General features: G+C 41.1%; 1 protein-coding gene and 1 long non-coding RNA gene across 2 annotated transcripts in view; one reads left to right on the top strand and one right to left on the bottom strand.

The window, feature by feature from the left end:
• Positions 1-26538, bottom strand: part of LOC124268543 (gamma-aminobutyric acid type B receptor subunit 1-like) — a 108959-nt gene that overhangs the window by 28792 nt on the left and 53629 nt on the right. The window contains exons 6-10 of the mRNA XM_046703537.1: positions 19233-19298; positions 16839-17175; positions 14645-14800; positions 14252-14335; positions 11590-11740 (exon numbers count right to left, since the gene is read on the bottom strand). Of these exons, the coding sequence (XP_046559493.1) occupies positions 11590-11740; positions 14252-14335; positions 14645-14800; positions 16839-17175; positions 19233-19298 (794 nt within the window). The remainder of the gene's footprint in view (positions 1-11589; positions 11741-14251; positions 14336-14644; positions 14801-16838; positions 17176-19232; positions 19299-26538) is intronic.
• On the top strand, positions 4051-25450 carry LOC124268544. Its single transcript, XR_006896307.1, has 3 exons — positions 4051-4169; positions 14027-14028; positions 25436-25450. It is a non-coding gene; the product is annotated as an uncharacterized LOC124268544 (long non-coding RNA).

The raw sequence follows: 26538 nt of genomic DNA, 5'->3' as shown, positions 1-26538 counted from the left end.
TGATATTGATAATAGGTTCCTGAGGTCACGGAGAAACATGAGGGTACATGTAAACACCTTTACACTGAAACGAATAACAAAAAAAAAAAAGATTGCACAGAAAAAGTCGCTCAAACTGTTAATGTAGCAGCAGTACACATCTGTGTAAAACATAAGAACTGATATTTGTATCTCCTTTGTGTTTAAACATAACTCGACAATTTCTGTTTCCCGACTAAAGCAAGACTATGCGTTACCAACATCATTCATTGCACGTTACCGACATCCAGACTTTGAGTTACCAACATCCTCGCGCGATTTTAAAAATGCTTATTCTACAACACATAGGCATTAATAAGCAAAGTCAGTGCATTGAATGCATTTCCACCATCAAAGTCTATCAGTGTGCTCAATGATTTTGATTGTATACTCGTGGAAGGCTGCTAATTCGAGGGGAATAATCGCCAACCGATCTTACCTGCCGCCATGTTGGGATGCTGGTAGCGCACGTTACCATCATCACCTTAGGTACAGTGATACAGGCGGCCCTTGGAGATCCGGGTTAGAATTTGTCTTTAGCAACCCTTGCTTGTCGTAAGAGGCGACTAACGGGATCGGGTGGTCAGGCTCGCTGACACATGTCATCGTTTCCCAATTGGCGCGATCGATGCTCATGCTGGTGAACATTGGAGAGTCTAGTCCAGACTCGATTATTTACAGACGTTCGCTTAACTTGATGCATGTCATCGTATCCCAAGAGCGTGTGTGTATATATATATATATATATATGCTCACGATGTCAATCACTGGATTGTGTGACCGAGCCTTTACACAGGCAAACATTATATTGTACCAGGATGCGTCTGTTTCGTATAATCATAACAGCGAAGCGTTTAGCTGGTCCGATTAATTCCTGTTGTTTTAAATCAATCGCAATTGCATGCAGAAGTGTGAGGAAACAAAGGAACATAGGCAAAGTGATGACAAATCTGAGACCTAAAGTCATAGTTGGAACTGGAACACGCTTCAAGATAACCCGTAACGACCACTTCCAACATTGGCTTCCTGCTGCATCTCGTCTTGACTATACGCTCATCTGCATCGTCTACAAGTGTTTAAACAATATTACGCCAGCTTATCTCAAAGATTTCATCACTGAAAACACCCAAACAGAACACTTCGCTCCCAGAACCAGCTCCTGTTAACAGTCCCGAAATCCGCTTAGCTTCATTTGGCAAGCGATCTTTTCGACATTCGATCTGATTCTGTCGCAAGTTTAAAATCTCGCTTGAAAATCTATCTCTTCAAGAGCATCTATTACTAACGTTTCAAATCTACGATGTATATTTTGGTGTTTATTACTGATTTTTATTGTAACGCCATGAACATGCACAAGTGCATGGATAAAGGCACATAATAAACGTCTATTATTATTATTATTATCATTATTATTTCCATGGCCCTCTTTCCTCTCAAAGGAACCCGAACGGAAGGAAGGTTAAGAAGTGAAGACGTTGGCGCTGAATCCTAGTCTGGTGCTGAGAGTGTTATCCATTTAGGGTTCGAATTCCCTCATCCAATCTCAGAGCTGCCACGTCCGTTACCAGTCCCCCTTCTTCTCCCTCACAGACGCAGGTGTTTTGTAAAACAATGCCGTTTTATTCAGTAACTTTAAAATTCGGTTGATCAATGCCAGTTTTATGCTACCCCGACGGTCTGGGCCTAGATTTTCGAAGCTCTCTTAGCGCTAAGATAGTCGTAAGTGCCATACAATAGCATTAACTTACGACTATCTTAGAGCTAAGAGAGCTTCGAAAATCTAGCCCCTGCTCATTATATCCAAAACTCAATTTTGCGTTCAGACATGATTATTTACCAGCTGGCGTAAGGATGAATTATTGCTTTATTGCTAAGTGAGACGTTAAACAACCAATAAAACCCGTCACTCTGTCAATTATGAAAAATAAGCTTATTCTTTCTCCCGACTCCCATATTTCAAATGATATATACATTTTATGTGTGACTATTACAGACGCACTAACACCTAGTCAGCAGTTTCCGGCCTTCTTGTCTCAATAGGCACATCGATTGCATTCAATTACAACAGAAAGCTCTCTTCCCTCACCCACGTTCTACACATAGTGCATTTAATAGTCCAGTCACTCTGACATAGACGTTCGCTTAACTAGCAGAGCTGTATGTAGCTGAGAAATTCTACAGACGGCACAAGCACCTCCACGCGGAGTTCTGTACAGGCACAAGGCGTTAAATTCAATTACGTAAAACGTGCTCTGACGCCGGACGATGAAATCCAGGAGGATTGGGTCTTTACCAAAACACCCCTGAGATATCACAGGGCAAACAAATGTCTCTCTACACTGACTTAATTTACAATTCAGATAACAGATCTAAGTTCAGATAGTGCGGTGTTTGCTGGGGTGACCTACATTGGTTGAGCGTCAAGAGGACATGATCAATCAGAGAGCACGTTTGTCCCATCCTGGTCATTATTCAAGGCGTTTTGAACACCGTAGATATCCAAATGCTTACAAGGTACAACACGTTGCTCCTTGAAACCAGATTCATGTGATCCTAGGGGTCTTGATCGTAGTCTTTCCGCTCGGAGGCATGATAAATCAAACCGGCTATGGTTCCTACTAATGCAGTTTGGGAATTCAAGACGGGTGATCTGATTGCAAAATTGGATGGAAAGTTATATCAATCGAATCGTTTCATTAGCTCCTTATGGAGCAGGATTACAAAGTCATGTGCTTACTTGTGCAAATGATATGGTGTCAGCTTGTTTCTAGATTTAGATGTTTTGTGTTCTCTTAACATCATGATCGCTTGACAAAGAAATTTCTTTACATTTTAAAAATTTCCGGCTCTTCCATCATACTAAACTACATGTAACACACAATTATCATAATATGGGTTAAACTGTTTGAATTACATTTACTTTTTCCTGTTTTGTTTCATTTTGATCCAAACCCGTGAAGTTGATCTTCAGTAACAATTCAATTAAATTCAACTCCATTTATTTGTCGAAACTCCAACAACTTTGGTACATGAGAATACTAAATTAGAATATTCATATAAATTAGCATGTCAAGATGGCAAATAAAAACAAAAGAAACAGCAACAGAAGTTAATGTATCTTTGTGGACTATATTCCACTTTGTGGAAATATTACATTAATATCCATTTGAGCAGTAGTTTAGCTGAAGCGAAGTAGGCATCTGAAAACTCGGATCCGGTTCATGTTTTAGGAACTTTCAATGCTAGAGCTCGGCAGAACTATTGGAACAGAAAGTTGTTTGTGGTCTACAGCGGGCAAGTGTTTATGACATGCCATCTTCCCGTTTTGAGTGAGTGAGTTAAAATTTAAAGTCACATCTGCAGTATTTCAGCCTTATCGTGACATATTAATAAAAACAATCTTGAACGATATGAAAATCCGTGAACAATGGACAGGAAAATAAATGGAATATCACAATTTTAGATTTATAACTAGCAAGTAACCATAAAATAATATGTTTACTGCTATATCGTGTTTCAGTGAAAGCGCCGAGCGTCGCGGGTTTTAAATCGTACATTTGTTTACGTGTCTCTGCAATATTCCAGCTACATGAGGGTGGCCTGTAAATAATCAAGTTTGGAGGAGACAACAGTCTAAGTAAACTTAGGCTAAGTATTATTTGTTACACTGCTACATTGAGTCTCACAAAACCTTGTGGGAGGTCGCGTCAGGTAACCTTTCAATTGACCAATCAGAACGCAGCTCACAAAATCTCTAAAGTTGACATTCGCTCATGCATTTTGAACTTTTATCTCGAAAAAGTTTTGTACCCGAACGATTCCGAATGCTATTTTCCGTACGATCGCTTCCGAGTGATGCAAATGGAGCACGCCACAACCGTGAGTAAACAGTCATTGAAAATAGCGTTTTGTCAGTATTCAAGGATGTCAGCTTGCGAAATATTAGCTCATGATAACCATGTCAACAGAAACCCCAAAGCGTATATTCTGCAGGTCATATATCTGTGTTTTATGCTGTTTTTCATTTGTTGTGAGATCAGTGTTGGCGACCGGGGAAGAATAAATTCATTTTGTAAGTCCCGCCGAACCCTAAAAAGTAGCCGTTTTCTGATTGGTTAAATCCGTTCTGTCGTCTCGCGTGTGATTGGACGGTCATATATATACGATATTCTTTATTTATCCTCCAAGTTGGGAGAGTACAAGTACAAGTTGCAAAAGGTAATATTTACACCCCTGTCACATCGTTATGTGACATAGAGTCTCTCAGAAAGCTGGCTGCACTGCTTAGTGCTGTGTGACTTCTCTGCACATCAGATGAATGTACCTTACAGCCACACTAGTAAATGTTCTCTGATCCTCTGCATTAAGTGACATTGCATTGGCATACGGTGACACGTGTCAACCAAGTTAACGAGTCTGACAATCCGGTCATATTAGTCGACTCTAACTACAAGCATGGGTTGCTGAATACAAATTCTAACCCGGTATCAAACACTCTTATACTTTATTTTGCCCCTTTGCTTAGCTGAAGCCAAGCAAGCCTCTGAGAAATCGGATTAAACAGATAAGAGGCATGTTTCTGATTCTGTGTTGGTGGGTGCGAGTGAACGCCGAACCACTTCTGAACATAACGTTCATGGTAACTGTTCCCATCCACCCTGCCAAAGTGTATGTCACGCAGATGCGCCACTTTCAACATCGTCCTGTCTATTAGGACAAACGTTTTGCGAGGAGGGTTGAATGAGATTTAATTTCCTCCCCATCAACAGCTTGTCTCTCAATCTGTTATTCGATGTAGAGTGTCTTGAGAATCACGCAACATCTGTTTCCTCAGTTAACGACACGAAAGTCGCTGTTTCTTCCCAATCCTTGAGAGTTAAGCTGAGAGTCAATGGACATAAATAATAATACGCTCATCTACAGGAATGAACAGAATGTAACATTAAAGACAGGTCAGGAAAAACGCTGCCAGTCCCTTAAGCCCCTAAGATATAGTTGGGTAGTGCTCATTTAAACTTCCTTGGATGTTAAGGAATTGCCATTTGTCTTCATTGTTAACTTCATGTGATTATTTAATGGTGACTTTTTATTTTGCAAAGCGCGTTTAAATGTATTTAATCACAATCACGTGGCAGTGAATGTTTTTAAAAAAAATGTCTGTCAAACCAGTTCCTCTTTCCGCGTGTATTTCTTCCCCGAGCGCCCGCAAGACCATAAAAAATAACAAGGATAAAGATGTTGAGCTGATAGATTGCCCGAGAACTTAAAATTAAGACCATGGATGTGGCGCACTAGAGATACAAATCCGTTGCTGCGGAATGATGTCGTTTTCCTCCGTACTATTTAGCACAACGTGGATATATGTTATAACACAAAACCTAATTACCTTGGAATTATGTTTCAGTAGAAAACGTTTGGATTACTTTTGTTTTCTTATACTCTTTACTTTGTGTATCATCTGGAGCACGGGAAAAAAATATGTAATCCTCTTGATTCGTTTTGTGAAGAACCCCATACTTGTAGCTCGCTATTTATCTTACTACTCAGCAGCAAAAAAAACCGTCAGTACGAATTCAAAATTACATAGGCACTGTAATCAAATCATTACAGAAATGGACATAATAAGCGGATCAAAACCATTTTTTGTGTACAATATATTGACACATCAGTGATTAACTCACACAATTTCAAGACAATTACGTGAACAATTGCAGTCCATTCAGACTATTGACTTCAGTATCTGGTGTGACCACCATGAGCGGCAATAACTGCAGCACAGCGTCTATGCATGGAGTGCACCAATCGATTGATGAAGGCCATTGGCACCTGGAACCACACTCTGAGAAAGGCCTGGGGCAATAAATCGGCTGTGACATTATTCAGTCTCCTCTGAATTTCATCCCAAAGATATTCAATTAGGTTTAAATCAGGACTAAGGGCTGGCCACTTGCATAATGTTGACACCGTTTTGCTGTTTGAAGTCCCGTGTAGCTCTGGCAGTATGGGCCCGGGCGTTATCATGCTGGAAAATGTTGTTCCGGCGAAATGTGGTATGACGTGGGGTCTGAGAGCTTGGTCGATGTAGTGCACCGTTGTGATGCCGCCTCCTCTCCCTGGACCAAGGTTCTGGAACACCCCAGGACCCACTCTCCGGTTCAGGCCTATACCACCCATACCATGATGCTTGCACCTCCCCATGAGTCTCTTTCCATAACACATTGGTCTGAGTAACTGTGACCACGTCGTCGCTATATTCTTGTTCTGCAATCTGCAGTTGATACGCAGTACCGACTCTCATCTGTGAACAGAACAGTCTCCATTGCCTGTATCGCCAGTTTGGGTGTTGTAGGGCAAACTGTAGACGTTCACGCCGATGACGAGGGGTGAGGATAGGTCCACGGTAAGGTCTACGGCAACTGAGGTTCCCGCTGTTTAGACGTCGGCGTACTGTATCAGTACTGATTGGTCTTCCGTGTGTTCCCACTGTCTGGCGTGCTGTTTCGTATGCCTGCATGAAGGGATTCTGTACATGCTGTCGCACAACATGGTGGTCTTGTCGTCTTGTGGTCACCCTTGGTCTGCCAGTATGGGGGCGATCATTTGTGGTGTTTGTGGCCCGGAAACGTTGATGCGGCCTGTAGATGGTCCGAACGTTGACCTGGAAGTGATTGGCAACGGCTTGTGCAGTGTGGCCAGCTTCAAGTCTTCCTAGCGCCTGGTTCCTCTGAGCTGTCGTGAGTCGCGCCATCCTGCTGACGTTGTAATGTGGAATGTTTCAGCCAGGTTTGGGGGTGCATTTTATAGGGCTGGTCCTTGTGAAGAGCACGTGCAGCATGAGTTGCATGAAAAACATGGAGAACACCGTACCATCTCCGAGATCGGGTTGCGTTTTTGAGACCATTTCGTTTATTCCATTCTGAGTTTGGAAAGGAATGTCTTTGCTCGGGTAAAGTTGGAGATGTTGTCAAAAATATACAATCAAAACATTAAATGAGTTTACAGTTATCCGTTTCTGCCAAGGAAAATTCCAAAGTGACGTTTCGTTTGCTGCTTAGTATATATCGCTTACCGCGTCACGCCAACCTCTCCTCCTGCAGTCTTACAGTGGAGCTAATGTGCTATCGCACTAAGGGTCGCTTCAATACAGAATGTCTCTTGTTCAAAGTGCCTTCTTCCACTGTCTCCAGGGTCGAAGATGTCTCTTTAAATGGAACATTACCTCCAAAAATCATTTTCGTTCTCATTGAAAGTAAACTGATACTAGTTCATCTATTTTACTTCTTGGAACACGTTCTTTGTGTTGTAACCTTATTTATCACTCAAAACTGTGTTCCACAGGAGATATTGCTTGTGTGAGATCTAACGACATCTCCTAGGAGTTATCGTTTTGACAGTAGATTTTGTACATAGCCCTGACAATGCTATGACATCATGAACTTGATGACGTCACAATGTTATGACGTTGCTGCACCGCAAGTCTAATGACAGTACCCTATTCAGAGATGTACATTTTTCGTTGAATACTAATGAAGAGTGATTTTGGATGATATATATAATCTCACCCACGTGTCTTCTGATATCAAATATATCAATACTCGTTGATATAAGTTAAAATATCCTCGACATGCTTCGGATATTTGTAACTTTATCAACTCGTGTTGATATAATTGATATCAGAAGACATGTGGGTGAGGTTCTCTACACTGGGAGGAAAATACACAAGGTTTAATGTTTTCATCAATTTGATTCACACTGACAACGTTGCACATATTTGTGCCTGTCCTTTAACAAAACTTGTTTTTGTACTCCTTTTTTTATGATAACAACAGGAGTTCTTGTACTACACTTACATTTTTCCGCGGATTGGTTTGCACTGGATTTTCATTCTGAGCTCTCTGGTACGTACACAACGAAAACTGCATTGCCAAGCGTTAGAATGTGAACAGTACCACTACAGTCTCTTCTATTGTTATTGATGCTGTTGATCACTGGGTTGTCTGGTCAGGACTTGGTTATTTACAGACCGCCGCCATAAAGCTGGAATATTGCTGAGTGTGGCGTAAAACTAAACTCACTCACTCAGTTGTTATTGACCCGTGAAGATCCGGGTTAAAATTGATCTTCAGCAACCCATTCTTGTCGTAAGAGGCGCCTAACGGGATAGGGTGATCTGGTTCGCTGACTGGGTTGACACATGTCATCGTATCCCAATTGCGTAGATCGATGTTCATGCTGTTGATCCCTGGAATATCTGGTCCAGACCCGATTATTTACAGACCCCACCATATAGCTAGAATAAGTGCGGTGTAAAACTAAACTCACTCACTTACTACTATTGTTATTGCAGGTTGGGAAGATGCGTGATTTGAATGAAGTCGCATGCACAAAAGGACAACAAAAGACAGTAGAATAAATAGAATATCAAAGTTCCAGATTACAAACCAGCATGGAACCACACAATGATATATTTCCTATGCGGGGTGAAGTGAAAGCTCCTGGGCCTCGAGGGTATTAAATAGTGTTGCATGTTGTTTACTGTAGAACTCTGCAATATTCCAGCCATATGACCGTGGCCTGTATGTTTGGAGGAGACAATCCAATGGCTGACTTCATGAGCATTAGTATACGATGACACGTGCCAACCAAGTTAGCGAGTCTGATCACCACCCGGTAATTAATATTAGTCGACTCATGACAAGCATGGGTTGCTGAATATCAATTCTAAACCGGTGTAGCACTGGTATTCCTTCTTTTGCCCCATAGTTTAGCTGAAGTTTAGCGAGCCTCTAAAAATCGGATTTTACAGATAAAAGGAATGTTTCAAGTAAATGGAGATGATAAGACTAATTCTGTGTGGGTGGGTTTGAATGAACGTCGGTATCGCTTCTAAACATCTCTGAGTTGATGCGATCGATGATATCAGTGTTCTTTGAATCTAGTTTACTTTATTAATCATTAATCGGCCTAAAGCACAAATACGGAGCTATACTCTTCATGGTAACTGCTTCCATCCGCCCTGCCAATGTGTATGTCACGTAGATGCGCCACTTCCACCAGCGTCGTGTCTATTAGGACAAACGTTTTGCGAGGAGGGGGAATGAGATTTAATTTCCTCCCCCATCAATAGCTTGTCTCTCAAACTGTTATTGGATGTAGAGTGTCTTGAGAATCACGCAACATCGGTTTCCTGAGTTAGCGACACGAACGTCGCTGTTTCTTCCCAATCCTTGAGAGTTAAGCTGAGAGTCAATGGACAAAAACAATAATACGCTCATCTACAGAATGTAACATTAAAGACAGGTCAGGAAAAACGCTGCCAGTCCCTTAAGCCCCTAAGATATAGTTGGGTAGTGCTCATTTAAACTTCCTTGGATGTTAAGGAATTGCCATTTTGTCTTCATTGTTAACTTCATGTGATTATTTAATGGTGACTTTTTATTTTGCAAAGCCCGTTTAAATGTATTTAATCACAATCACGTGGCAGTGAATGCAATAAAAACATTGTCTGACAAACCAATTTCTCTTCCCGTGTATAATACCTCCCCGAGCGCCCGCAGGACCATAAAGAGTATCAAGGATAAAGATGTTGAGCTGATAGATTGCCCGAGAACTTAATATTAAGACCATGGATGTGGCGCACTGGAGATGTAAATCCAATGCTAGGGACTGATGTCGTTTTCCTCCGTAATATTAAGCACAACGTGGATATATGCTGTTACACAAAACCTAATTACCCTAGAATTGTGTTTCAGTAGAAAACGTGTGGATTGCATTGTGTATCATCTGGAGCACGGGCAAAAAATAAAAAATATATAATCCTCTTGATTCGTTTTGTGATGAACCCCATACTTGTAGCTCGCTATTTATCTTACAATATCGCTTACCGCGTCACGCCAACCTCTCCTCTTGCAGTCTTACAGTGGAGCTAACGTGCTATCGCACTAAAGGGAAGCTTCGATACAGAATGTCTTTTGTTCAATATGCCTTCTTCCACTGTCTTCAGGGTCGAAGATGTCTCTTTAAATGGAAATTTGCCTCCAGAACCGTTTTCGTTTCTCATTGAAAGTAAACTGATACTAGTTCATTTATTTTACTTACTGGAACACGTTCTTTGTATTGGAACCTTATTTACAATGAGGAGGAAAATACACAAGGTGTAATGTTTTCTTAAATTTGATGCAAACTAACAACGTTGCATGTATTTGTGCCCGTCCTTTAAGAAAAGTTATTTTGTACTCCTGTTTTTATGATAACAATAGGAGTTCTTGTACTACACTGACATTATTCCGCGGACTGGTTTGCACTGGATTTTCATTCTCAGCTCCCCGGACGTACACAACGACAACTACATTGCCAAGCGTTAGAATGTGAACAGTACCACTATGTACAGTCTCTTCTATTGCTATTGCAGGGTGAGCAGATGCGTGATATCCGATGATAATAAAAAGCGAGTAAAATACCAATACCATTCACCAGTTTCATAAATATTGTATTACACGGGACATCGTATAGTATTCTATTTATTGCTCACCCAACATTAAATTAGGAAAATAATATCTCAGAAGCTAACCTACAGAACGAGTGCATTACGACGCCATAACGGGGGTCAGGCGTTCGAATACATTTTATTGATGATTATCATCATTATTCTATTCAATTTGATTTTTGTTTTATATAAGCAAGCTGGTATGAAAAAGGACCAAATGACTTCAACAACATATTTTGTTATAGAAATGCTATTGCACTCATCCGAGCAAAGAACAGTTGAAACAGTTGAAATTCAACAAGTGCATTACGCCTGCACAACTGGGTCACGCGTATACATGGTCATGTGACCGTGTGCAAATAGTTCCGACAGCACGCGATGTTTTTGCACAATATGTAATAACATTGTAAATTTGCTAAATAGTTATATCTTCAACGGGTGAGTAATATGTTCTTGTACAACACTGACATTATTCAATTGCACTGAATTTTCATTCTCATTTCGATGGGGAGTATACAGCGAAACAAAGTCGAACAAAGTCACATGCCCAAGGAGACACCACAAATGCTTCACTGTGTGGTAGGGCCGAGATTACGTCTAAGGCTAAGTCCGAGAGGTCAAGCTGATCTGTGCACTTAACACAGGACCACGTGGTTAATAAAAGACTGGAGAACTGTCTTCAGTCATAGTGGATTACGTCCCATGCTATTAGGTTTTCGAAGTTACTAGCCCTTGCACATCACGATGTGATGGTAATCCATCATTGCGTGTCGGTTTTTCCTAATATTACCTAATAATAACTAAAGGACGGAACAATAGGCATGAATGAACTAGTTAATGGGCATGAACAAAAAAAAATTTCTCAAAGAGACCATAAAAAATGTCACGTATGCTAACCATCCAGTGCGTACATGTATGCATTTTCTACAAGACGTTTCCTTTTCATTGAATACTATTAAGAGCTGCATACCAGCAACCGAGTCTGACTACCCGTTTCAATCAGTCGCCAGCAGATGTTACTGGGGCCAATTCTAATCAAAGATTCTCCTCGGCAGCAAGGAGTCGCTTGTATAATGTATATCTACCTGGCTTCCCGATATCTGATGTTGAAGATGAGGCAGCAGATGACGAGGACGATGCCGGCAGAGGCGAGGACGGACAGGGAGATGTAGAGGTCCATACTGATGAACTCAGGCGAGAGGATGAGGAGGGTGCTGTCTCGGGGGAAGTACCTACCTGGCGGAATAGGACATTGTTAGACGATACTGTCAATTCACACTATTAAACTACACTCTTAGTCGACTCTGATAGGCGACAATGCTAGACGACACTGTCAGATGACACTGTTAAACTACACTATTAGACGACACTGATAGACGACAATGATAGACGACAATGCTCTTAGACGATGCTGACGATGCTATAGACGACAATGCTAGACGGCACTGTTAAACTACACTCTTAGACGACACTGTTAAACTACACTCTTAGACGACACTGATAGACGACAATGCTAGACGACACTGTTAAACTACACTCTTAGACGACACTGATAGGCGACAATGCTAGACGACACTGTTAAACTACACTATTATACGACACTGATAGGCGACAATGCTAGACGACACTGTTAAGCTACACTCTTATACGACACTGATAGGCGACAATGCTAGACGACACTGTTAAACTACACTCTTATACGACACTGATAGGCGACAATGCTAGACGACACTGTTAAACTACACTCTTATACGACACTGATAGGCGACAATGCTAGACGACAATGTTAAACTACACTCTTAGTCGACTCTGATAGGCGACAATGCTAGACGACAATGTACACTGTCAGACGACAATGTTAAACTACACTCTTAGACGATACAGTGAGACGACAGTATTTGCTCAGGCATGATCAGGCAATGTTCTTCGACAGTCTGTTTGTTGTTTTACGCCGCACTCAGCAAATTCCAGCAAAATGGCGAGGATCTGAAAATGATCGAATCTGAACACGACGACCCAGTAATCAGCATCGTGAGCATATATCTACACAGCTGGGACAGGATGACATATGTCGACCACGTCAGTGAGCCTGACCGATCCGTTAGTCGCCTCCGTTATGGCACCAAATTTCACACATTTATAGCATCCGACTTCACACATTTATAGCATCAGACTTCAAACATTTATAGCATCAGACTTCACACATTTATAGCATCAGACTTCACACATCTATAGCATCAGACTTCACACATCTATAGCATCAGACTTCACACATATTTATAGCATCAGACTTCACACATCTATAGCATCAGACTTCACACATCTATAGCATCAGACTTCACACATTTATAGCATCAGACTTCACACATCTATAGCATCAGACTTCACACATTTATAGCATCAGACTTCACACATTTATAGCATCAGACTTCACACATTTATAGCTTCAGACTTCATACATTTGTAGCATCAGACTTCAGATATTTTTTTTAGATTCAGACCTCACACCTCTAAGCATGTCTTGCAGTTACGAAGTGATCCTTGTCTAAGACATGTATAAGACTGGATCAACCCACAAGCAAAGGTATTGTACTGACGGACCTGGAAACATAGTCGGGACTTGTATCTGCATAACATACAAAGGTTCATTAAAGGTTCAAACACCAATCACATAACATTGTTTTGCAGATAATAAGATCCATCTGTTGCTTTGTTGACGACAGCTGTATTAGACACTCACACGTGAACATACGGTACAGAAACTTAGGTGGGAGACTCCTGACTAGTGTCAGGGATTATTTGTCAAGGAAACATACCCAATAGCACTACTTCCTCATGAAATATGCCCAGAGGTAACGCATTTTTGCTCGTGGCGTGCTTAACTGAATGACACAGCTGACATTATACGCCCCCTAATAAGACCACAACCATTCTTCTCCGTCCGCCTCCATGAAGCCGTTGTCACTCAGGCTAGTTATATACGTGTTCTTGTGGCTTTTTCAGGTGAACAGTTGTCTTACTCTTGCACGCGTTTGTGACTGGTTGCACCAGTGGGGAAGGGTATGTTTATGTTTTCGTGATAACTCACACACTTATGTGTTCGTGAACCCCCCACATCACTGCTATTTAATCGTCGTTAATATACTGAAATACCCGGGTACAAATAGAACAGAGTGGACAATACCTTTGACTGAGAGTTCTTGTAAATATGGAAACTCTTCTATCGCTTTCATTTATCTACCTGTGAAGATCCAGATAAGAATTGGCCTTCAACAACCCATGTAAGAGGCGACTAACGTGATCGGATGGTCAGGCTCGCCGACTGTTTAATGCATGCCAATTGTGACTGATGTTCATGGTGTCAGTCAGTGTATGGTCCAGGATCGATTAGGTACAGAATGGAGTCACATAACTGGAACATTGCGGGGTTAAACAATAAACAAACAAAACAAGCTTTCATTTAGGAACATTTGATTCATGTCCTCAACCCGGACAGTGTGTTCTCGGCGACTATTCCTTCAGAAGTCGCATGCAATATCCCAATAGATGTATCGAATAAATAGACGCATTCACATTCAGGGCAGATAGACATGCAAGTTAATGACCTGTACTCCCACTCAAGACAATTTACGAAATACCATGTCTATTTTGACAGAAGTGTATTTTCCAGATTCGAGATGTACCACAAGGCGATGGTTATCACGACACCTATTTTTGAGCTCGGGCATGTTCCTGATGAGCACTGACCTTTATGCCCAAAGTAAGGCTTCTCAATGATCATCATCTTGTCTCTGTCAGGGTAGTAGACAGCCGTCATGTGCATAACTCCATCTGAAAGGTTATTCAAATTTACTGTATATACATGTAGTCTCTGGCGAATACTGTTGCTTTCCACATTCAAAGATGTTTTACCATTGCAGACTTTTACATAAGTGTCCTATACTCTTTACTGCAGATAGATATAAGATCTTTGTGACGTTGCATCTTCCTCCGAGTGCTGATAAACTGACGTCTTTGACATATGATAGGCTTCTATTTCTGGTTTCATAAATGCAAACTCATTTGACAAATTTACAACGGACACTGGGTGAGATCCCCGAGACATATTTGACAGTAACAGCAATCAAAGGTCCACAATACCTATCATTTGATCAACTTTCAACAGCGTTACCAAGTCCCCACTTTCATCGAAACGGATCTTTCCTTTAAGGCCTCCAAATGACAGATTCCTGAAGCTTTCGTAGATAGTCCGACCAGTGAGCCAGTTGTCATACGTGAAGGAGCCAAGGCTGGCTCCTGTTAATGAAAGAGAGAAGAGTTAGTTCAAAAATATGTCGAACACTACCACGTTAGATCACATACATTGCTTTTGAGTATTTTTCACAAAATAAACCAATTTCCTTGTAACACTACCAACAGAATGTTCATTTTGAATATAAGCGTCTCATTTAAAAAACCCAGCCACCCATGCCATAGCGAACAAAAGGATAATCCCTTTTTATAACGCAGTATGTCTGTTTCAAAACGTTGTGGTTAAAATGCGTCTTTTTGTGTAATCAGTTGTTTTACTGTTCAGTGAGTGATTTGGTTTTTACGCCGCTTTTAGCAATATCTCGGCTGGGGACAACGGAAATGGGCTTCACACATTGTACCCATGTGGGGAATGGAACCCGGGTGTTCGGCGTGACAAGCGAACGCTTTATCCACTAGGCCATCCCACCGCCCCTGTGTTTCTATATAGCGGGATACTTGTAGATACAGTAGAATACTTTTATAACGAACACGGATATAACGAACTGACGGCTATAGCGAACTGTTTTAGAAGTCCCGAATAAACCTCTGTATATTATCATATAAAAAGTCGTGAATAACGAATTCTCTATAACGAACTTAATGGCTATGGCGAACTGATTTGCAATCCCCGGGAGTCCCAGTTAACACTAATTAACGGTGTGAATAACGAACTGAGCGAACTCAATCGGTGTCACTGCCAATTAGCGGTGCTCACTTTGAAATCAGTGTATAGCGAACTGATTAGCAGTCCCCGGACATCTCAGTGAACATTAATTAACGGTGTGAATAACGAACTGAGCAAACTCAATCAGTGTTAATTAGCGGTGCTCACTTTGAAATCTGACCTATAAGTTAGATGTCAATGGTGGGATGCAACACTTGCCGGTTATGAAAATAATCCAGGCGAGTGGCGAGGTATCATTGCTAAATGATTACACGATTAAAGTTCATCAGTCAACCCTGACCTCGTCAGTGATTGGTTAACTTCTCAGCTGCCTGGTTACCTCGAAAACATGACATGGCATGAACAGTGATGAAACAGACCAGGCCCCTCCTTCGTTTGCTGATGCCAATATGGCGCTTCAAACATTGAAGAACTTTCTAGTTTCGCAGAAGACAACTGATATGTCTTCGTTTGATTCACTTGCCGATTGGATGAGGCTGTAGCACGTATGCAGTCGGCCAAGCGTGGACAAAGTAAGATCACAGACTTTGTAGTGAAACGAATGTAACTGTCGTATAAATGAATGAATAAACTGAGTAGGAGTGTATCGTACTGTACAGTATGTCTTTATTGTTCTTTCAATGGAATTTCGTGAATAGCGAACTACGGATATAACGAACTAATTTCAGTGGTCCCTTGGAGTTCGTTATAAAGGTATTTTACTGTATGTCCGTGATCAATGGAAACTAAACCAAATGATAAGATTGAGGAACTCTCCTATAAATATTTCCAACTGGCCAGTAACCATTTATGCTACAGCAATCAAATTATTTTCTCCTCCACATTCATGACATCCGCCTGTATAAATCAATTTACGCATGCTGTATCATAATGACCCGAATGGTGGTCAAGAAGTCTCTCGAGTGAGTAAGTCAGTTTACGCAGCTTTAAGCAATATTCCAGCAGTGGACACCAGAAATTGGCTTCACACATTGCACCCATGTGGGGAATCGAACCTGGGTCTTTGACGTGACGAGCGGACGCTTTAACCAACAGGCTTTGTTAGGCGATACTTCGGGACTTAAAGACCCCCATGATATAGCTGTTATACTTTTGAGCAAGCCTTAAACAACAAACCTCTAGGTGACAATATTTCGGGCAGATATCACTCTCCCATAGACTGATAGTCGCCGAAACCATTATCTTGAAACACTAAAACTGATTGTGAAAAGAAATCAATAAAAAGTAATTTTGTATATATTTACTAAAGAAAATCAGTGTCAGAAATGTGCCTCAACGTTATAGTCTCCTGAAAGGCACTTGACAAGATATATGAAAGGCTGGTCAATCTTCAGCCAAATGAGCTGACAAAATTACCCCTTTGCACGAGTCTCTTTTCTGCCATGTCTAACGCGAGAGCGAGAGCCCAGACCGAGTCATACGCCTGAGCTGCCGTCTTCTGACCGTGATCCGACCGATTGGCGTTGCGTATCCGAAATGATTCCAGGAACTCGAAACCGCTAATGCGAGCAGCATCCGTGGCTTTTGAGCGTAGAATGAACGTCTCCCCAACCCGGAAGTGACCATTGATGGCCTTCAGTAATTGCAGCTTGGTACATCCGGAAGTATCGTAAGCCTTTTCCCACCATCTGTCATCGAACCAGCCTAAAATAAACCACACGTATTTCGGCCCATATAACCCTTGCTTGTATATCTGAAATGGAACGGAGGGCAAATTAAAGGTAATCAGTACAGGGTTCATGCATCGCGGATGTCCCTAATGACTGATCCTAAAATAGAACGAGTTAGTGGAAACTGTTGTCCATTTTGTGTTTCTGCCAGAATGTTCTTAAGTGCTTTAGGAGCACTTAAGAACAGGATACCTTCGTTTGTGCAATTGGTTATGTTTAAGACGTGTTTATGCGTTCATGTATTGGAATTAGTTGTATGATGTAAAATAAATGTTTGAGGTGTCTGTTTTAAAGACACAGCAGGAAATATGATAAACTTGTAACAATTTGCAGCGAGTTGTATAGATTGAAACTATATTATCGAGATACGAGTAGCTTTGGGATCGTTTGAAATATTATCGAGATACAAGTAGCTTTGTGATATAGGGCACCACACGTATTTATTCAAACGTGAATATTCGAGTCTTCATGTGTCCAATTTGAAAGCTGAAAGCAGCAAGGGAAGCCTTTTGAAGTTCAATTTTTCATACAACGCCTTGAATTTTGCACTAAAACCTTTGATGATTAGGTTTAGAACCTGAACTATCAACCTAGTCTATTGATTTTGAAACTATGATCTTAAATCCTCAATTAAGTATCATGGATGATTAACGTCCGTGATGTACTTTAAAATAATAATTGTTTTATACCCCTACCTAAACAAAGTTATAATACAGAGGACACTTGTTGTTAGATCAATAACTTGAAACAGTTAAGTTGGATTGTTTTCAAATTCTTTGCCTACAGCAATGTTCGGTTCTGATTTTCTAATTTTTTGCTAGAGTTTCGATTTTCACGTTTCATGTTTTGAAATTCAATAAAATGTCTTATCATCATTGTCTTTCAAATTTGTTGAACACTCTCTATGGATGTGTCTAACGTGTAATGCAATGTAATTGTTTAATTCAACATGTGTGTACTGTGAAGACGTATCGTGGAAAGTTTTTTTGGGGAATCTTGGAAATACCTGTATATATTTTTCGGTTCAGCTGAACTTATTTAACTCTCAACCTGCTCATATACCTAATGTCATAACTCGTCCCCACTGGCTGAACATTGGAACCCTTCCTGTCCTGGGCAAGTGGCCACTCCTTGACCAAGGCAGAAAATTATCAATAATATATTTAGCAGACCGAAATTTCGGTGACCCTCACGTTAAGTGTGAAGTCCCTGTTAGCAAAATCACCATTCATGTGAAAGTTAACTGTAAGGTACACATAAATAACAAATATAAACTAAAAATGTGTTAAGTACTGGTGTTCAGATAAAGTTGGGGGTTCCGTTCGGGGGCATTTGTGGGAAATGTTCACTTGTTGTTCCCTTGTTTACATAGTATCTTTATTCATCAGCTTAATTACGTGAATGTTAGATGTAAGAATTGGATTTTTCAACCCAGTTCTCTGATTTTTCAAGAATTTATCGTGACTGATGAACTACATATCTTGAATAATTATTTCCAACTATGTATCTTAAATTGTTCAGAAAAAAACAGCACGAAAAAGTCAAAATGGGTTTTCTATTTCATATGCTCGTTCACTGTCTGCATACTCTACTTCTATCTGAGAGCATGCCCAGTGAACAATTCATGCTGTCCACTGGAGAGAAACGTCATACGTCACTGACAGTAATTTCAGGTATATTGAGAAAATGATATAATTGCCATGTACAATGTTTCAGACATATTTGCAAAATTGTTGGATTGTGTCGTCACAATATTTCAGGTAAATGATATAACTGTCACGTACAATATTTCAGGTAAATGATATAACTGTCACGTACAATATTTCAGGTAAATGATATTAATGTCACGTACAATATTTCAGGTAAATGATATAACTGTCACGTACAATATTTAAGGTAAATGATCTAAATGTCACGTACAATATTTCAGGCAAATGATATAACTGCCACGTACAATATTTCAGGTAAATGATATAACTGTCACGTACAATAATTCAGAGACATTAAGGAAAATTTGTCACGCCTACGTAGATTTAGGATATACTCAAAAATGGTTGTAGCATCAAAAATTGCAGCTTACCTCACAAAACACATTGAAAATAGTTTCTTCATAAAAGCTTGCAAAAATTATTCTTGCGTCATGTTTCTGAAAAGAAAAGAAAAAATATGAATAACAACTACAGCCTAAACAACAGTACAATGAAGGTTGCAAACTTTACATGTCTACAAGAAAGACACCACCTCTTCACAACATGTGACAATTCTCCAGACACACTCGAGACGTTTCAGTGCCCATGCTTGCCAGTGGACTATCATATTTTAAATATTTGAAAATTTAGTATTTTCTATAACGCATTTACAAGAACTTGGGAAAAGTTTGGAAGAGAGGTAATTTGTCAAGCAATTAACCTTTACATTTACAAAGAATATTTGACTAGAATTAAGTACTAAATCAAGATTAATGCACTGTCTATTCAGTTCACATGTTGGAGGAAAGGTCTGCAGCACTCTCATCCTTTTTGTTTTATCTATCGATTGTTCCCGACACAGTCCTATTCATAAAGACAATGGATCTGACTGTACCCTGGTGGTACTCGCACTGGCATTGACGTTCTTGTAGGTGGTCTCCTTCCCCAGCCTTACAAGAGAACAAACTGCAACCCTTAATCGATCTTCGCCAAGTACAACATTTAGAATTTGTTCATTCACTGAGTTAATTCAATAATTCATCAGTGAACGTGACGTACCTCCGCGCCCTTTCTACCCTGTCACTATATCGATAACCACAGTGAAATATTATCTCTCTGAATTGCCCAGAAGTGTGTACTTTTTAAAGACTCTGGGTTAACTGAGTACATTTTATTGAACATCTAGATGACAGTTTGGATTGCAAGGGCGGCGTGATTTGAGTAGATCTTATTTAATGTAATGCCACATCCGTTCAGCTGTAGTAAATGATGAGACTCTAAGACCCGGTTTAGAATTGGTCTTCAGCAACCGAGGTTGTCGTCAGAGGCACTAACGGATCAGGCGGTCAGACTCGCTGACTCAGTCGACACATGTCATCGTATCCCAATTGCGTAGATCGATGATGCTGATCACTGGGTTGTCTGGCCAAGACTCAATTATTTACAGTCCGTCGCAATATAGCTGGAATATTGCTGGGTGCGGCGTAAAACTAAACTCACTCACACTCACTATCATTCTGTGATTTGAGGGACATGCGCTTGCCCTCTTCTGTAGTATATAAATAGCATATACAATACAACTTCTAGACAAGTCAGATGGATAAGTTTAAATCTTAATCCCGATGACAGATGACTCCAAAAGCGTTAGATTATGGTAACTTTCACGGAACTACTTACAGTAGATAATAAAACACTACTGACAACTGATTATTGTTCAAACACATTGTCAAGAACGAATACAATTACACCATTGTTTACAAAGACATTACTCATATAGTATGTCGCGTTTACAGCGGTAGCCCATGATGCCATGCCGTGGTATGACATTGATGCCCCAGTCTACAGAGTGCTACAGACATTTCTTGCCACATGTTAACCTTGACGGTGCATTAATCTTAACTTATTACCAATTTGTGGCAGAATATTTTTGTAACGTTTACTGCTGGACAAATTACCTGTCTTCCAAACCGTTTCCAACGTTCCGCAGTATACCACAGTCAGACATACGCAATTTTGGTCCCAGCGGACTAGCATTTGTATTAACCTTGACGGTGCATTTATCTTGATTTAGTACTAATTTCTGGTCGAACATTTCTTGTATGTTTTACTGCCGGACAAATTACCCGTCTACCAAACCTTTCCCGGCATTCATTATATTGGTTCGAGCAAGCCGGTATTGTATCATCCCACTCATGTCGGTGACATAGGGCTAGACTACCAGTTGTCTGACATCCGTGTTTGTAGAAGCCGGGGTAGTTAAGTGACTTAGAGGGCTGACTTTGAGAGTGTGGGTCCGAATCTCGGATGGGACTCAAACCCAACATAAGTAATGGAATCTGCACTTTACACAAGAGTAATCCCAAATATAGCCGTTGTGGTTAATAAACGCGTTCTCTCGCCACGGAGAAGACGATTCCCTACATGGGTAAAATGTCCCCGCCGTGATATTGCTAGAATTATGCTAAAGGTGGCGTAAAAGTAAACTCACTCACTCATCCACTGCTTCGGACTTGTTTTACGAACAGGAATTCCTTTTATTTGACCGTTCTCTGCATTCTTAAAAACTGGCGTTTGGTTGTTTGGAAAACATTACATCATTCCGTTCAAGACGCCATTGTCCTGCTTGATTAAGTACTTGATCCGTCACTTGCTTCTACACAGTATATTGGCAGTATCGATTATTCCAGTATATTTGCAGTCATGTCATCGTGATGACGACAGTGACCACAGTCGTGACTCATGGGTTTATCACTGGTTTGCATGGTCCAGATTCGATCGTGTACTAGTTTGTTGGTTTTTGAACGTCCTTGACCTTTTTCGTTCCTTGACCTGATTCACATCATGATCATCACATGACCAAACCAAGTTATATAGTCGCCAATACCAACAAATATAAGATGCTGAAGGCCAATTCTAAATCAGGATTTTCAAAGGTCGAGTGGGAGTGATGTGTGTGTGTGTGTGTGCGTGTGTGCGTGCGCGCGCTTTACGTGTTGACCTTTCAGGTGAACACGGTGTGTCATCTTTGACTTTTAGTAGTCTATTTACATTGTTAGCTTTGGCTGTTTGTTGTTGCACGCTCACTCAGCAATATTCCAGCTATATGGCGGCGGTGTGTGAGGTGAGGTGAAATTGGGTTTAACGTCGTGCTTGAGAATATTTCGCTCATATGACGACGTGCATGCATGTGTATGGGTATGTGCGGCTGCTTGTACTAGCCCAGACTTAAGCTGGTTTTATAGTGCTAGCCCACTGAGATACTATGCCGCAGTGAAGCATGATTACCCACTCAGACACATTATACTGACTCCGAGCCGACCAGTCCTTGTTGTCCCCATTAATGCCGAGCGCCAGGCAGGCACCAACAAGTACCATAGTTTAACGTCTTTTTGGTATGATTCGATCGGGGATCAAACCCGCGACCTTCCGCTCTCCGGCGGCGGTCTGTAAATAATGGAGCCCGAACAAGACAATCCAAGACATATCACGAGCATCCACCTACGTATCAATGATACCATGTCATGAGTCAACCAAGGTAGCGGGCCTGACCACCCGATCCGTTAGTGCCTATATTGTATCTATATTGAAGCTATAATAATTATTATACTGCTTGTACGTATTGTTATGATACACTGTTGTGTGTTGTCATTGTTCTTTCATTGCAGCTAGATTTGTCTTGATTTGTAAACATAGCCATTTTAAAAACAATGCACATTGTGTTGATTCATAAACCTATTTTTTAAAATACAACTGTTAATTGCGTAACATTTCTGGTTTATTGTTGGTTTCACACTGAATGCTTCTGCGTATAGATTTCTGGACTCTTCGTGGGTCGATATGTCACTACTGGCAACAGTCATGTATAAGATGACATATCTCCTACGACATTAATCCCAGTTTCACGTGCCACATAATGCAACATTGAAAGAAGCGTTAGGTCAACCAATGGCATCAGTGATGAAGGCGGCATCATCTGTTTCAATATCCACGCGAAGTACTCTTGGCAGGAAAACTTGTAAAACTTGCGAAACAATTGACGATTTTTGTGGAAGCCCCAGTGGCAGAGTGGGTTAGAGGGCTGACTTTGTGCGATGACCCTGATTCAAATTCGAATTCCGGGAGGGACTCGACTCAACAAAAGTACTAGAAACTGTACTTTTCTTACAAAGTGTAATCCCAAATATAGCCGTAGTGGTTAAAGCGGATCGATTCCTCACATGGGTACAACGTGATCTTTTAAATATGATGCTAGATCTCGGCAGGATTTTGCGAACGGAAAGCAGTTTCTACACTTGGTTGTGTCTAAGTTTTAAGTACACTCCATCTTCTTACATCGTGTTGACTGACTGACTGAGTTTGGTTTTACGCCGCTTTTAGCAATATTCCAGCAACATCACGGCGGACATCGTGTTGAAGTGAAAACGCCTGAACCTCGCGAATGTAAAATTCTACATTTGTTTGCGTGTCGTTTACCGTTACCGAACCACTGCAATATTCCAGTTATATGATGTTTGTAAATTGGAGCAGAGAATCCAGTGATTGGGGGCGGTGGGGTAGCCTAATGGTTAAAGCGTTGGCTCGTCACGCCGAAGACCCGGGTTCGAATCCCCACATGGGCACAATGTGTGAAGCCCATTTCTGGTGTCCCCCGCCGTGATGTTGCTGGAATATTGATAAAAGCGGCGTAAAACCAAACTCAGTCAGTCAGTCAGTGAGTCCAGTGATTAACATCATGCGCATTGATCTGTGCAAATGAGACACGGTAGAAGAGACCATGACACAGCGCTAGGTCTCACACTACACCAGGTAAGCATGAAACCACACACCACATGAACGTTTTATAACACCGTAATATAAAGTTTAATTAATTGTATCTTCCGTTTTTTGTAAAACAGTAATGCTTTCTGTCGACTGCTGTGCAAAGGTTTTAGTGAAGTGATAGCAACGTTCGCGTTTACGTAATTCACTGACGTTCAGCGACATCCAGTAGGTGGCGCCATACAGCGATAATAAGTCCGCATCTGTGAAACTCTGTTGCGCTGCTCCTTTCACTTTTTCTATGAAAGTTTACTTAGAATCTTTGACGATGGTTCTTCTTGTTTAATGTCGTCTTATATATTGCTTCATCTTTACCGACGGTTGGCCTTAAGCTATGTCGCAAAGCTCTCAAGTTGCGCATTTTAAAAAACATACCTGCAAATATCCTTTAAAAAACTCCTGTTACTAAGCGTGATAAAATCATGTCACGCAGACCCTGGATTTCAAAATGTCACAGAACCGTTTTTCTATCGATATCCCTTGAACAAAGAAAGTATCAGTGCTTTGGATGTTCGTGTCTGCCAGTGGTAGCAACACTTTAATTGAACCCAGGGTCTTCAGTTTCACAATCTAAGTCGTGTCATTCACGGGGACGTGTCACCCAGGAAAGACAGCTGAGGAGCAATTCTGTCCAAATTGAACACCTGGTGTCATGACTTTTATGACTGAAGTTCGTGTGTATTGCAATGTCGTGACTTCACTTCCGCGATTGAGACAGCTCACGAGACAAGCGTATAGGTCAGTATGGGAAGGGCCGTCATTCCATTGCCGTCATTTCAGTGTAGTGAAAGTAGTTGTCACGATATGTGTCAGTGTGTCTTGTCTGTGTGTCTGTGTGTGATTTTAATGTGTGATGTATTTGTTCGATGTTTATGTGATGTGTGACGTGTGCATTGGCGAATCCAATAAGACCAACACCATATGCTTTGGTGGACACAATTAGGAACGATGTAATGACATCGACCTCTATTTTCCAACAAAGTAACAATGCGTATATTTTAATTGCATATATATTGAATTAAGGTGTCAATTCTGATTCATGAACCATGCTGACATGGTTTTGTATCAGTTAGTGAGTGATTGTTGTTTTACTGGACAAACAGCAATATTCAAGCTATTACGCGGGGCCGGACGGATTATCGAGTCATGACTAGTGAGTGAGTATGGTTTTTACGCCGGTTTTAGCAATATTCCGGCATAATCACGGCGGGGAACACCAGCTTCACACATTGTAACCACGTAGGGAGTTGATCCCGGGTCTTCGCTGTGGCAAGCGAACGGTTTAACCACGAGGCTACCCCACCGCTCCGAGTCATGACTAGCTGCACCAGTTGTTCTGAAGGTGGGCTGCATTTCAAGTCCTCGGAGTAGAATACAGCCTTCCACCTTGGCTTATGATTGATACATGATAGAATCTGTTCCCAGTCATTTACCCTCGGGTTTTTAACTAGCACAATCTTGATACGTTGGAAACTGTTTGATTTTTCCTTCAAGAGAAATACTTAGTAAAGTGGAAGTGCTAACTGATGATAATTATCCCCAAGCGCATAAAAGTGTGTGAGTGAGTTTAGTTTTACGCCGCACTCAGCAATATTCCAGCTATATGGCGGCGGTCTGTAAATAATCGAGTCTGGACCAGACAATCGAGTGATCAACAGCATGAGCATCGATCTGCGCAATTGGGAACCGATGACATGCGTCCACCACGTCAGTGAGCCTGACCACCCGATCCCGTTAGTCGCCTCTTACGACAAGCATATTCGCCTTTTGTGGCAAGCATGGGTTGCTGAAGACGGATCTTCACGGGTCGCATAAGAGCTAGATGATCCACATCCCCAACCCCAACCCGCATGACCCTCCCCACATCTTCTGGTCCCTCTCGACACATGTGAGGGTAACTGGTACACTTTCCGTCCTGGAGATGATACACAATAACCGTAGGCAAGTATTTTAACACCACTTTACCAATGAGCAATTCCTTGAATCGTAAACAATCTTCATTCGGTGAAAGTACCTCGTATAAAACAAGAACGTTTGAACTAAACACTTTATTGAAAACACACGTAATTCGAGTGGCCACAATGTGTTCTTTGGAATGAATCTAGTCTCGCAAAACCAGCAATGTTGACCGCATTCTTCCTTAACAAAAATAGAAATTGGAATCGTATTTCACTCTGCCAATGGTTCCAACATTCATCTCAGTAACCAGATATCGATAAATACAATCAAGTAGTCATTGCCCTATCGTGAATTCAGGAACAGATATCGATTGATACATTTAAGCACGTGTCTTCAATTTGCGGCTTAAGCAGCTTTGACAAAAATATATCACCAGGTCGTTGTTTGTGTCTACACGGTAATTCAATCTGCAACTGATGTTCCAGTAGTTGTGTAATATACCCCATACCGTACGCATAGGGAAGGCTACAATGATAAACACTCAACTTGCGTGTAGGGAAGCAATATATAAGTTAAGGGGCATAGAGACTGTTGATAGAGTAGGGATCGAGAGACCTTGCTGAAGGCGAGAGAACACTCTGTGAGCTGTTTCGGGAGGTGCATCCTTATCTTCGATTTCATGACGCCGAAGAAACGATTTTCGAGACCTAAGAGCCTGGAAGGGCTATGAAAACATTTAGGAGGGCGCAGATAGCAAATAAGAGCCAAGGTATTTTTTTGCGGTTTTCGAGTAAGAAAAACTCAGCATCAGAACGGTGTGAACAAATTATTGTATATCATGTGTGTTAAAAATATTTGATGAAGGATGTGAATTTTCTGCGTCCTGTTTTTGTATCACTGGCACAATGTTTCTCAGAAGGTTAAAGGAGACCAAAGAAGCTTTACGAAGTTCCAGAGTCTTGCAATTTATACGTGAAATCG

The sequence above is a fragment of the Haliotis rubra genome, unplaced genomic scaffold, assembly GCF_003918875.1.
Source record: "Haliotis rubra isolate DU_JTF1 unplaced genomic scaffold, ASM391887v1 Scf139, whole genome shotgun sequence".
NCBI classification, from domain to species: domain Eukaryota; kingdom Metazoa; phylum Mollusca; class Gastropoda; order Lepetellida; family Haliotidae; genus Haliotis; species Haliotis rubra.
This window is presented reverse-complemented; position numbering and strand designations above follow the sequence as displayed.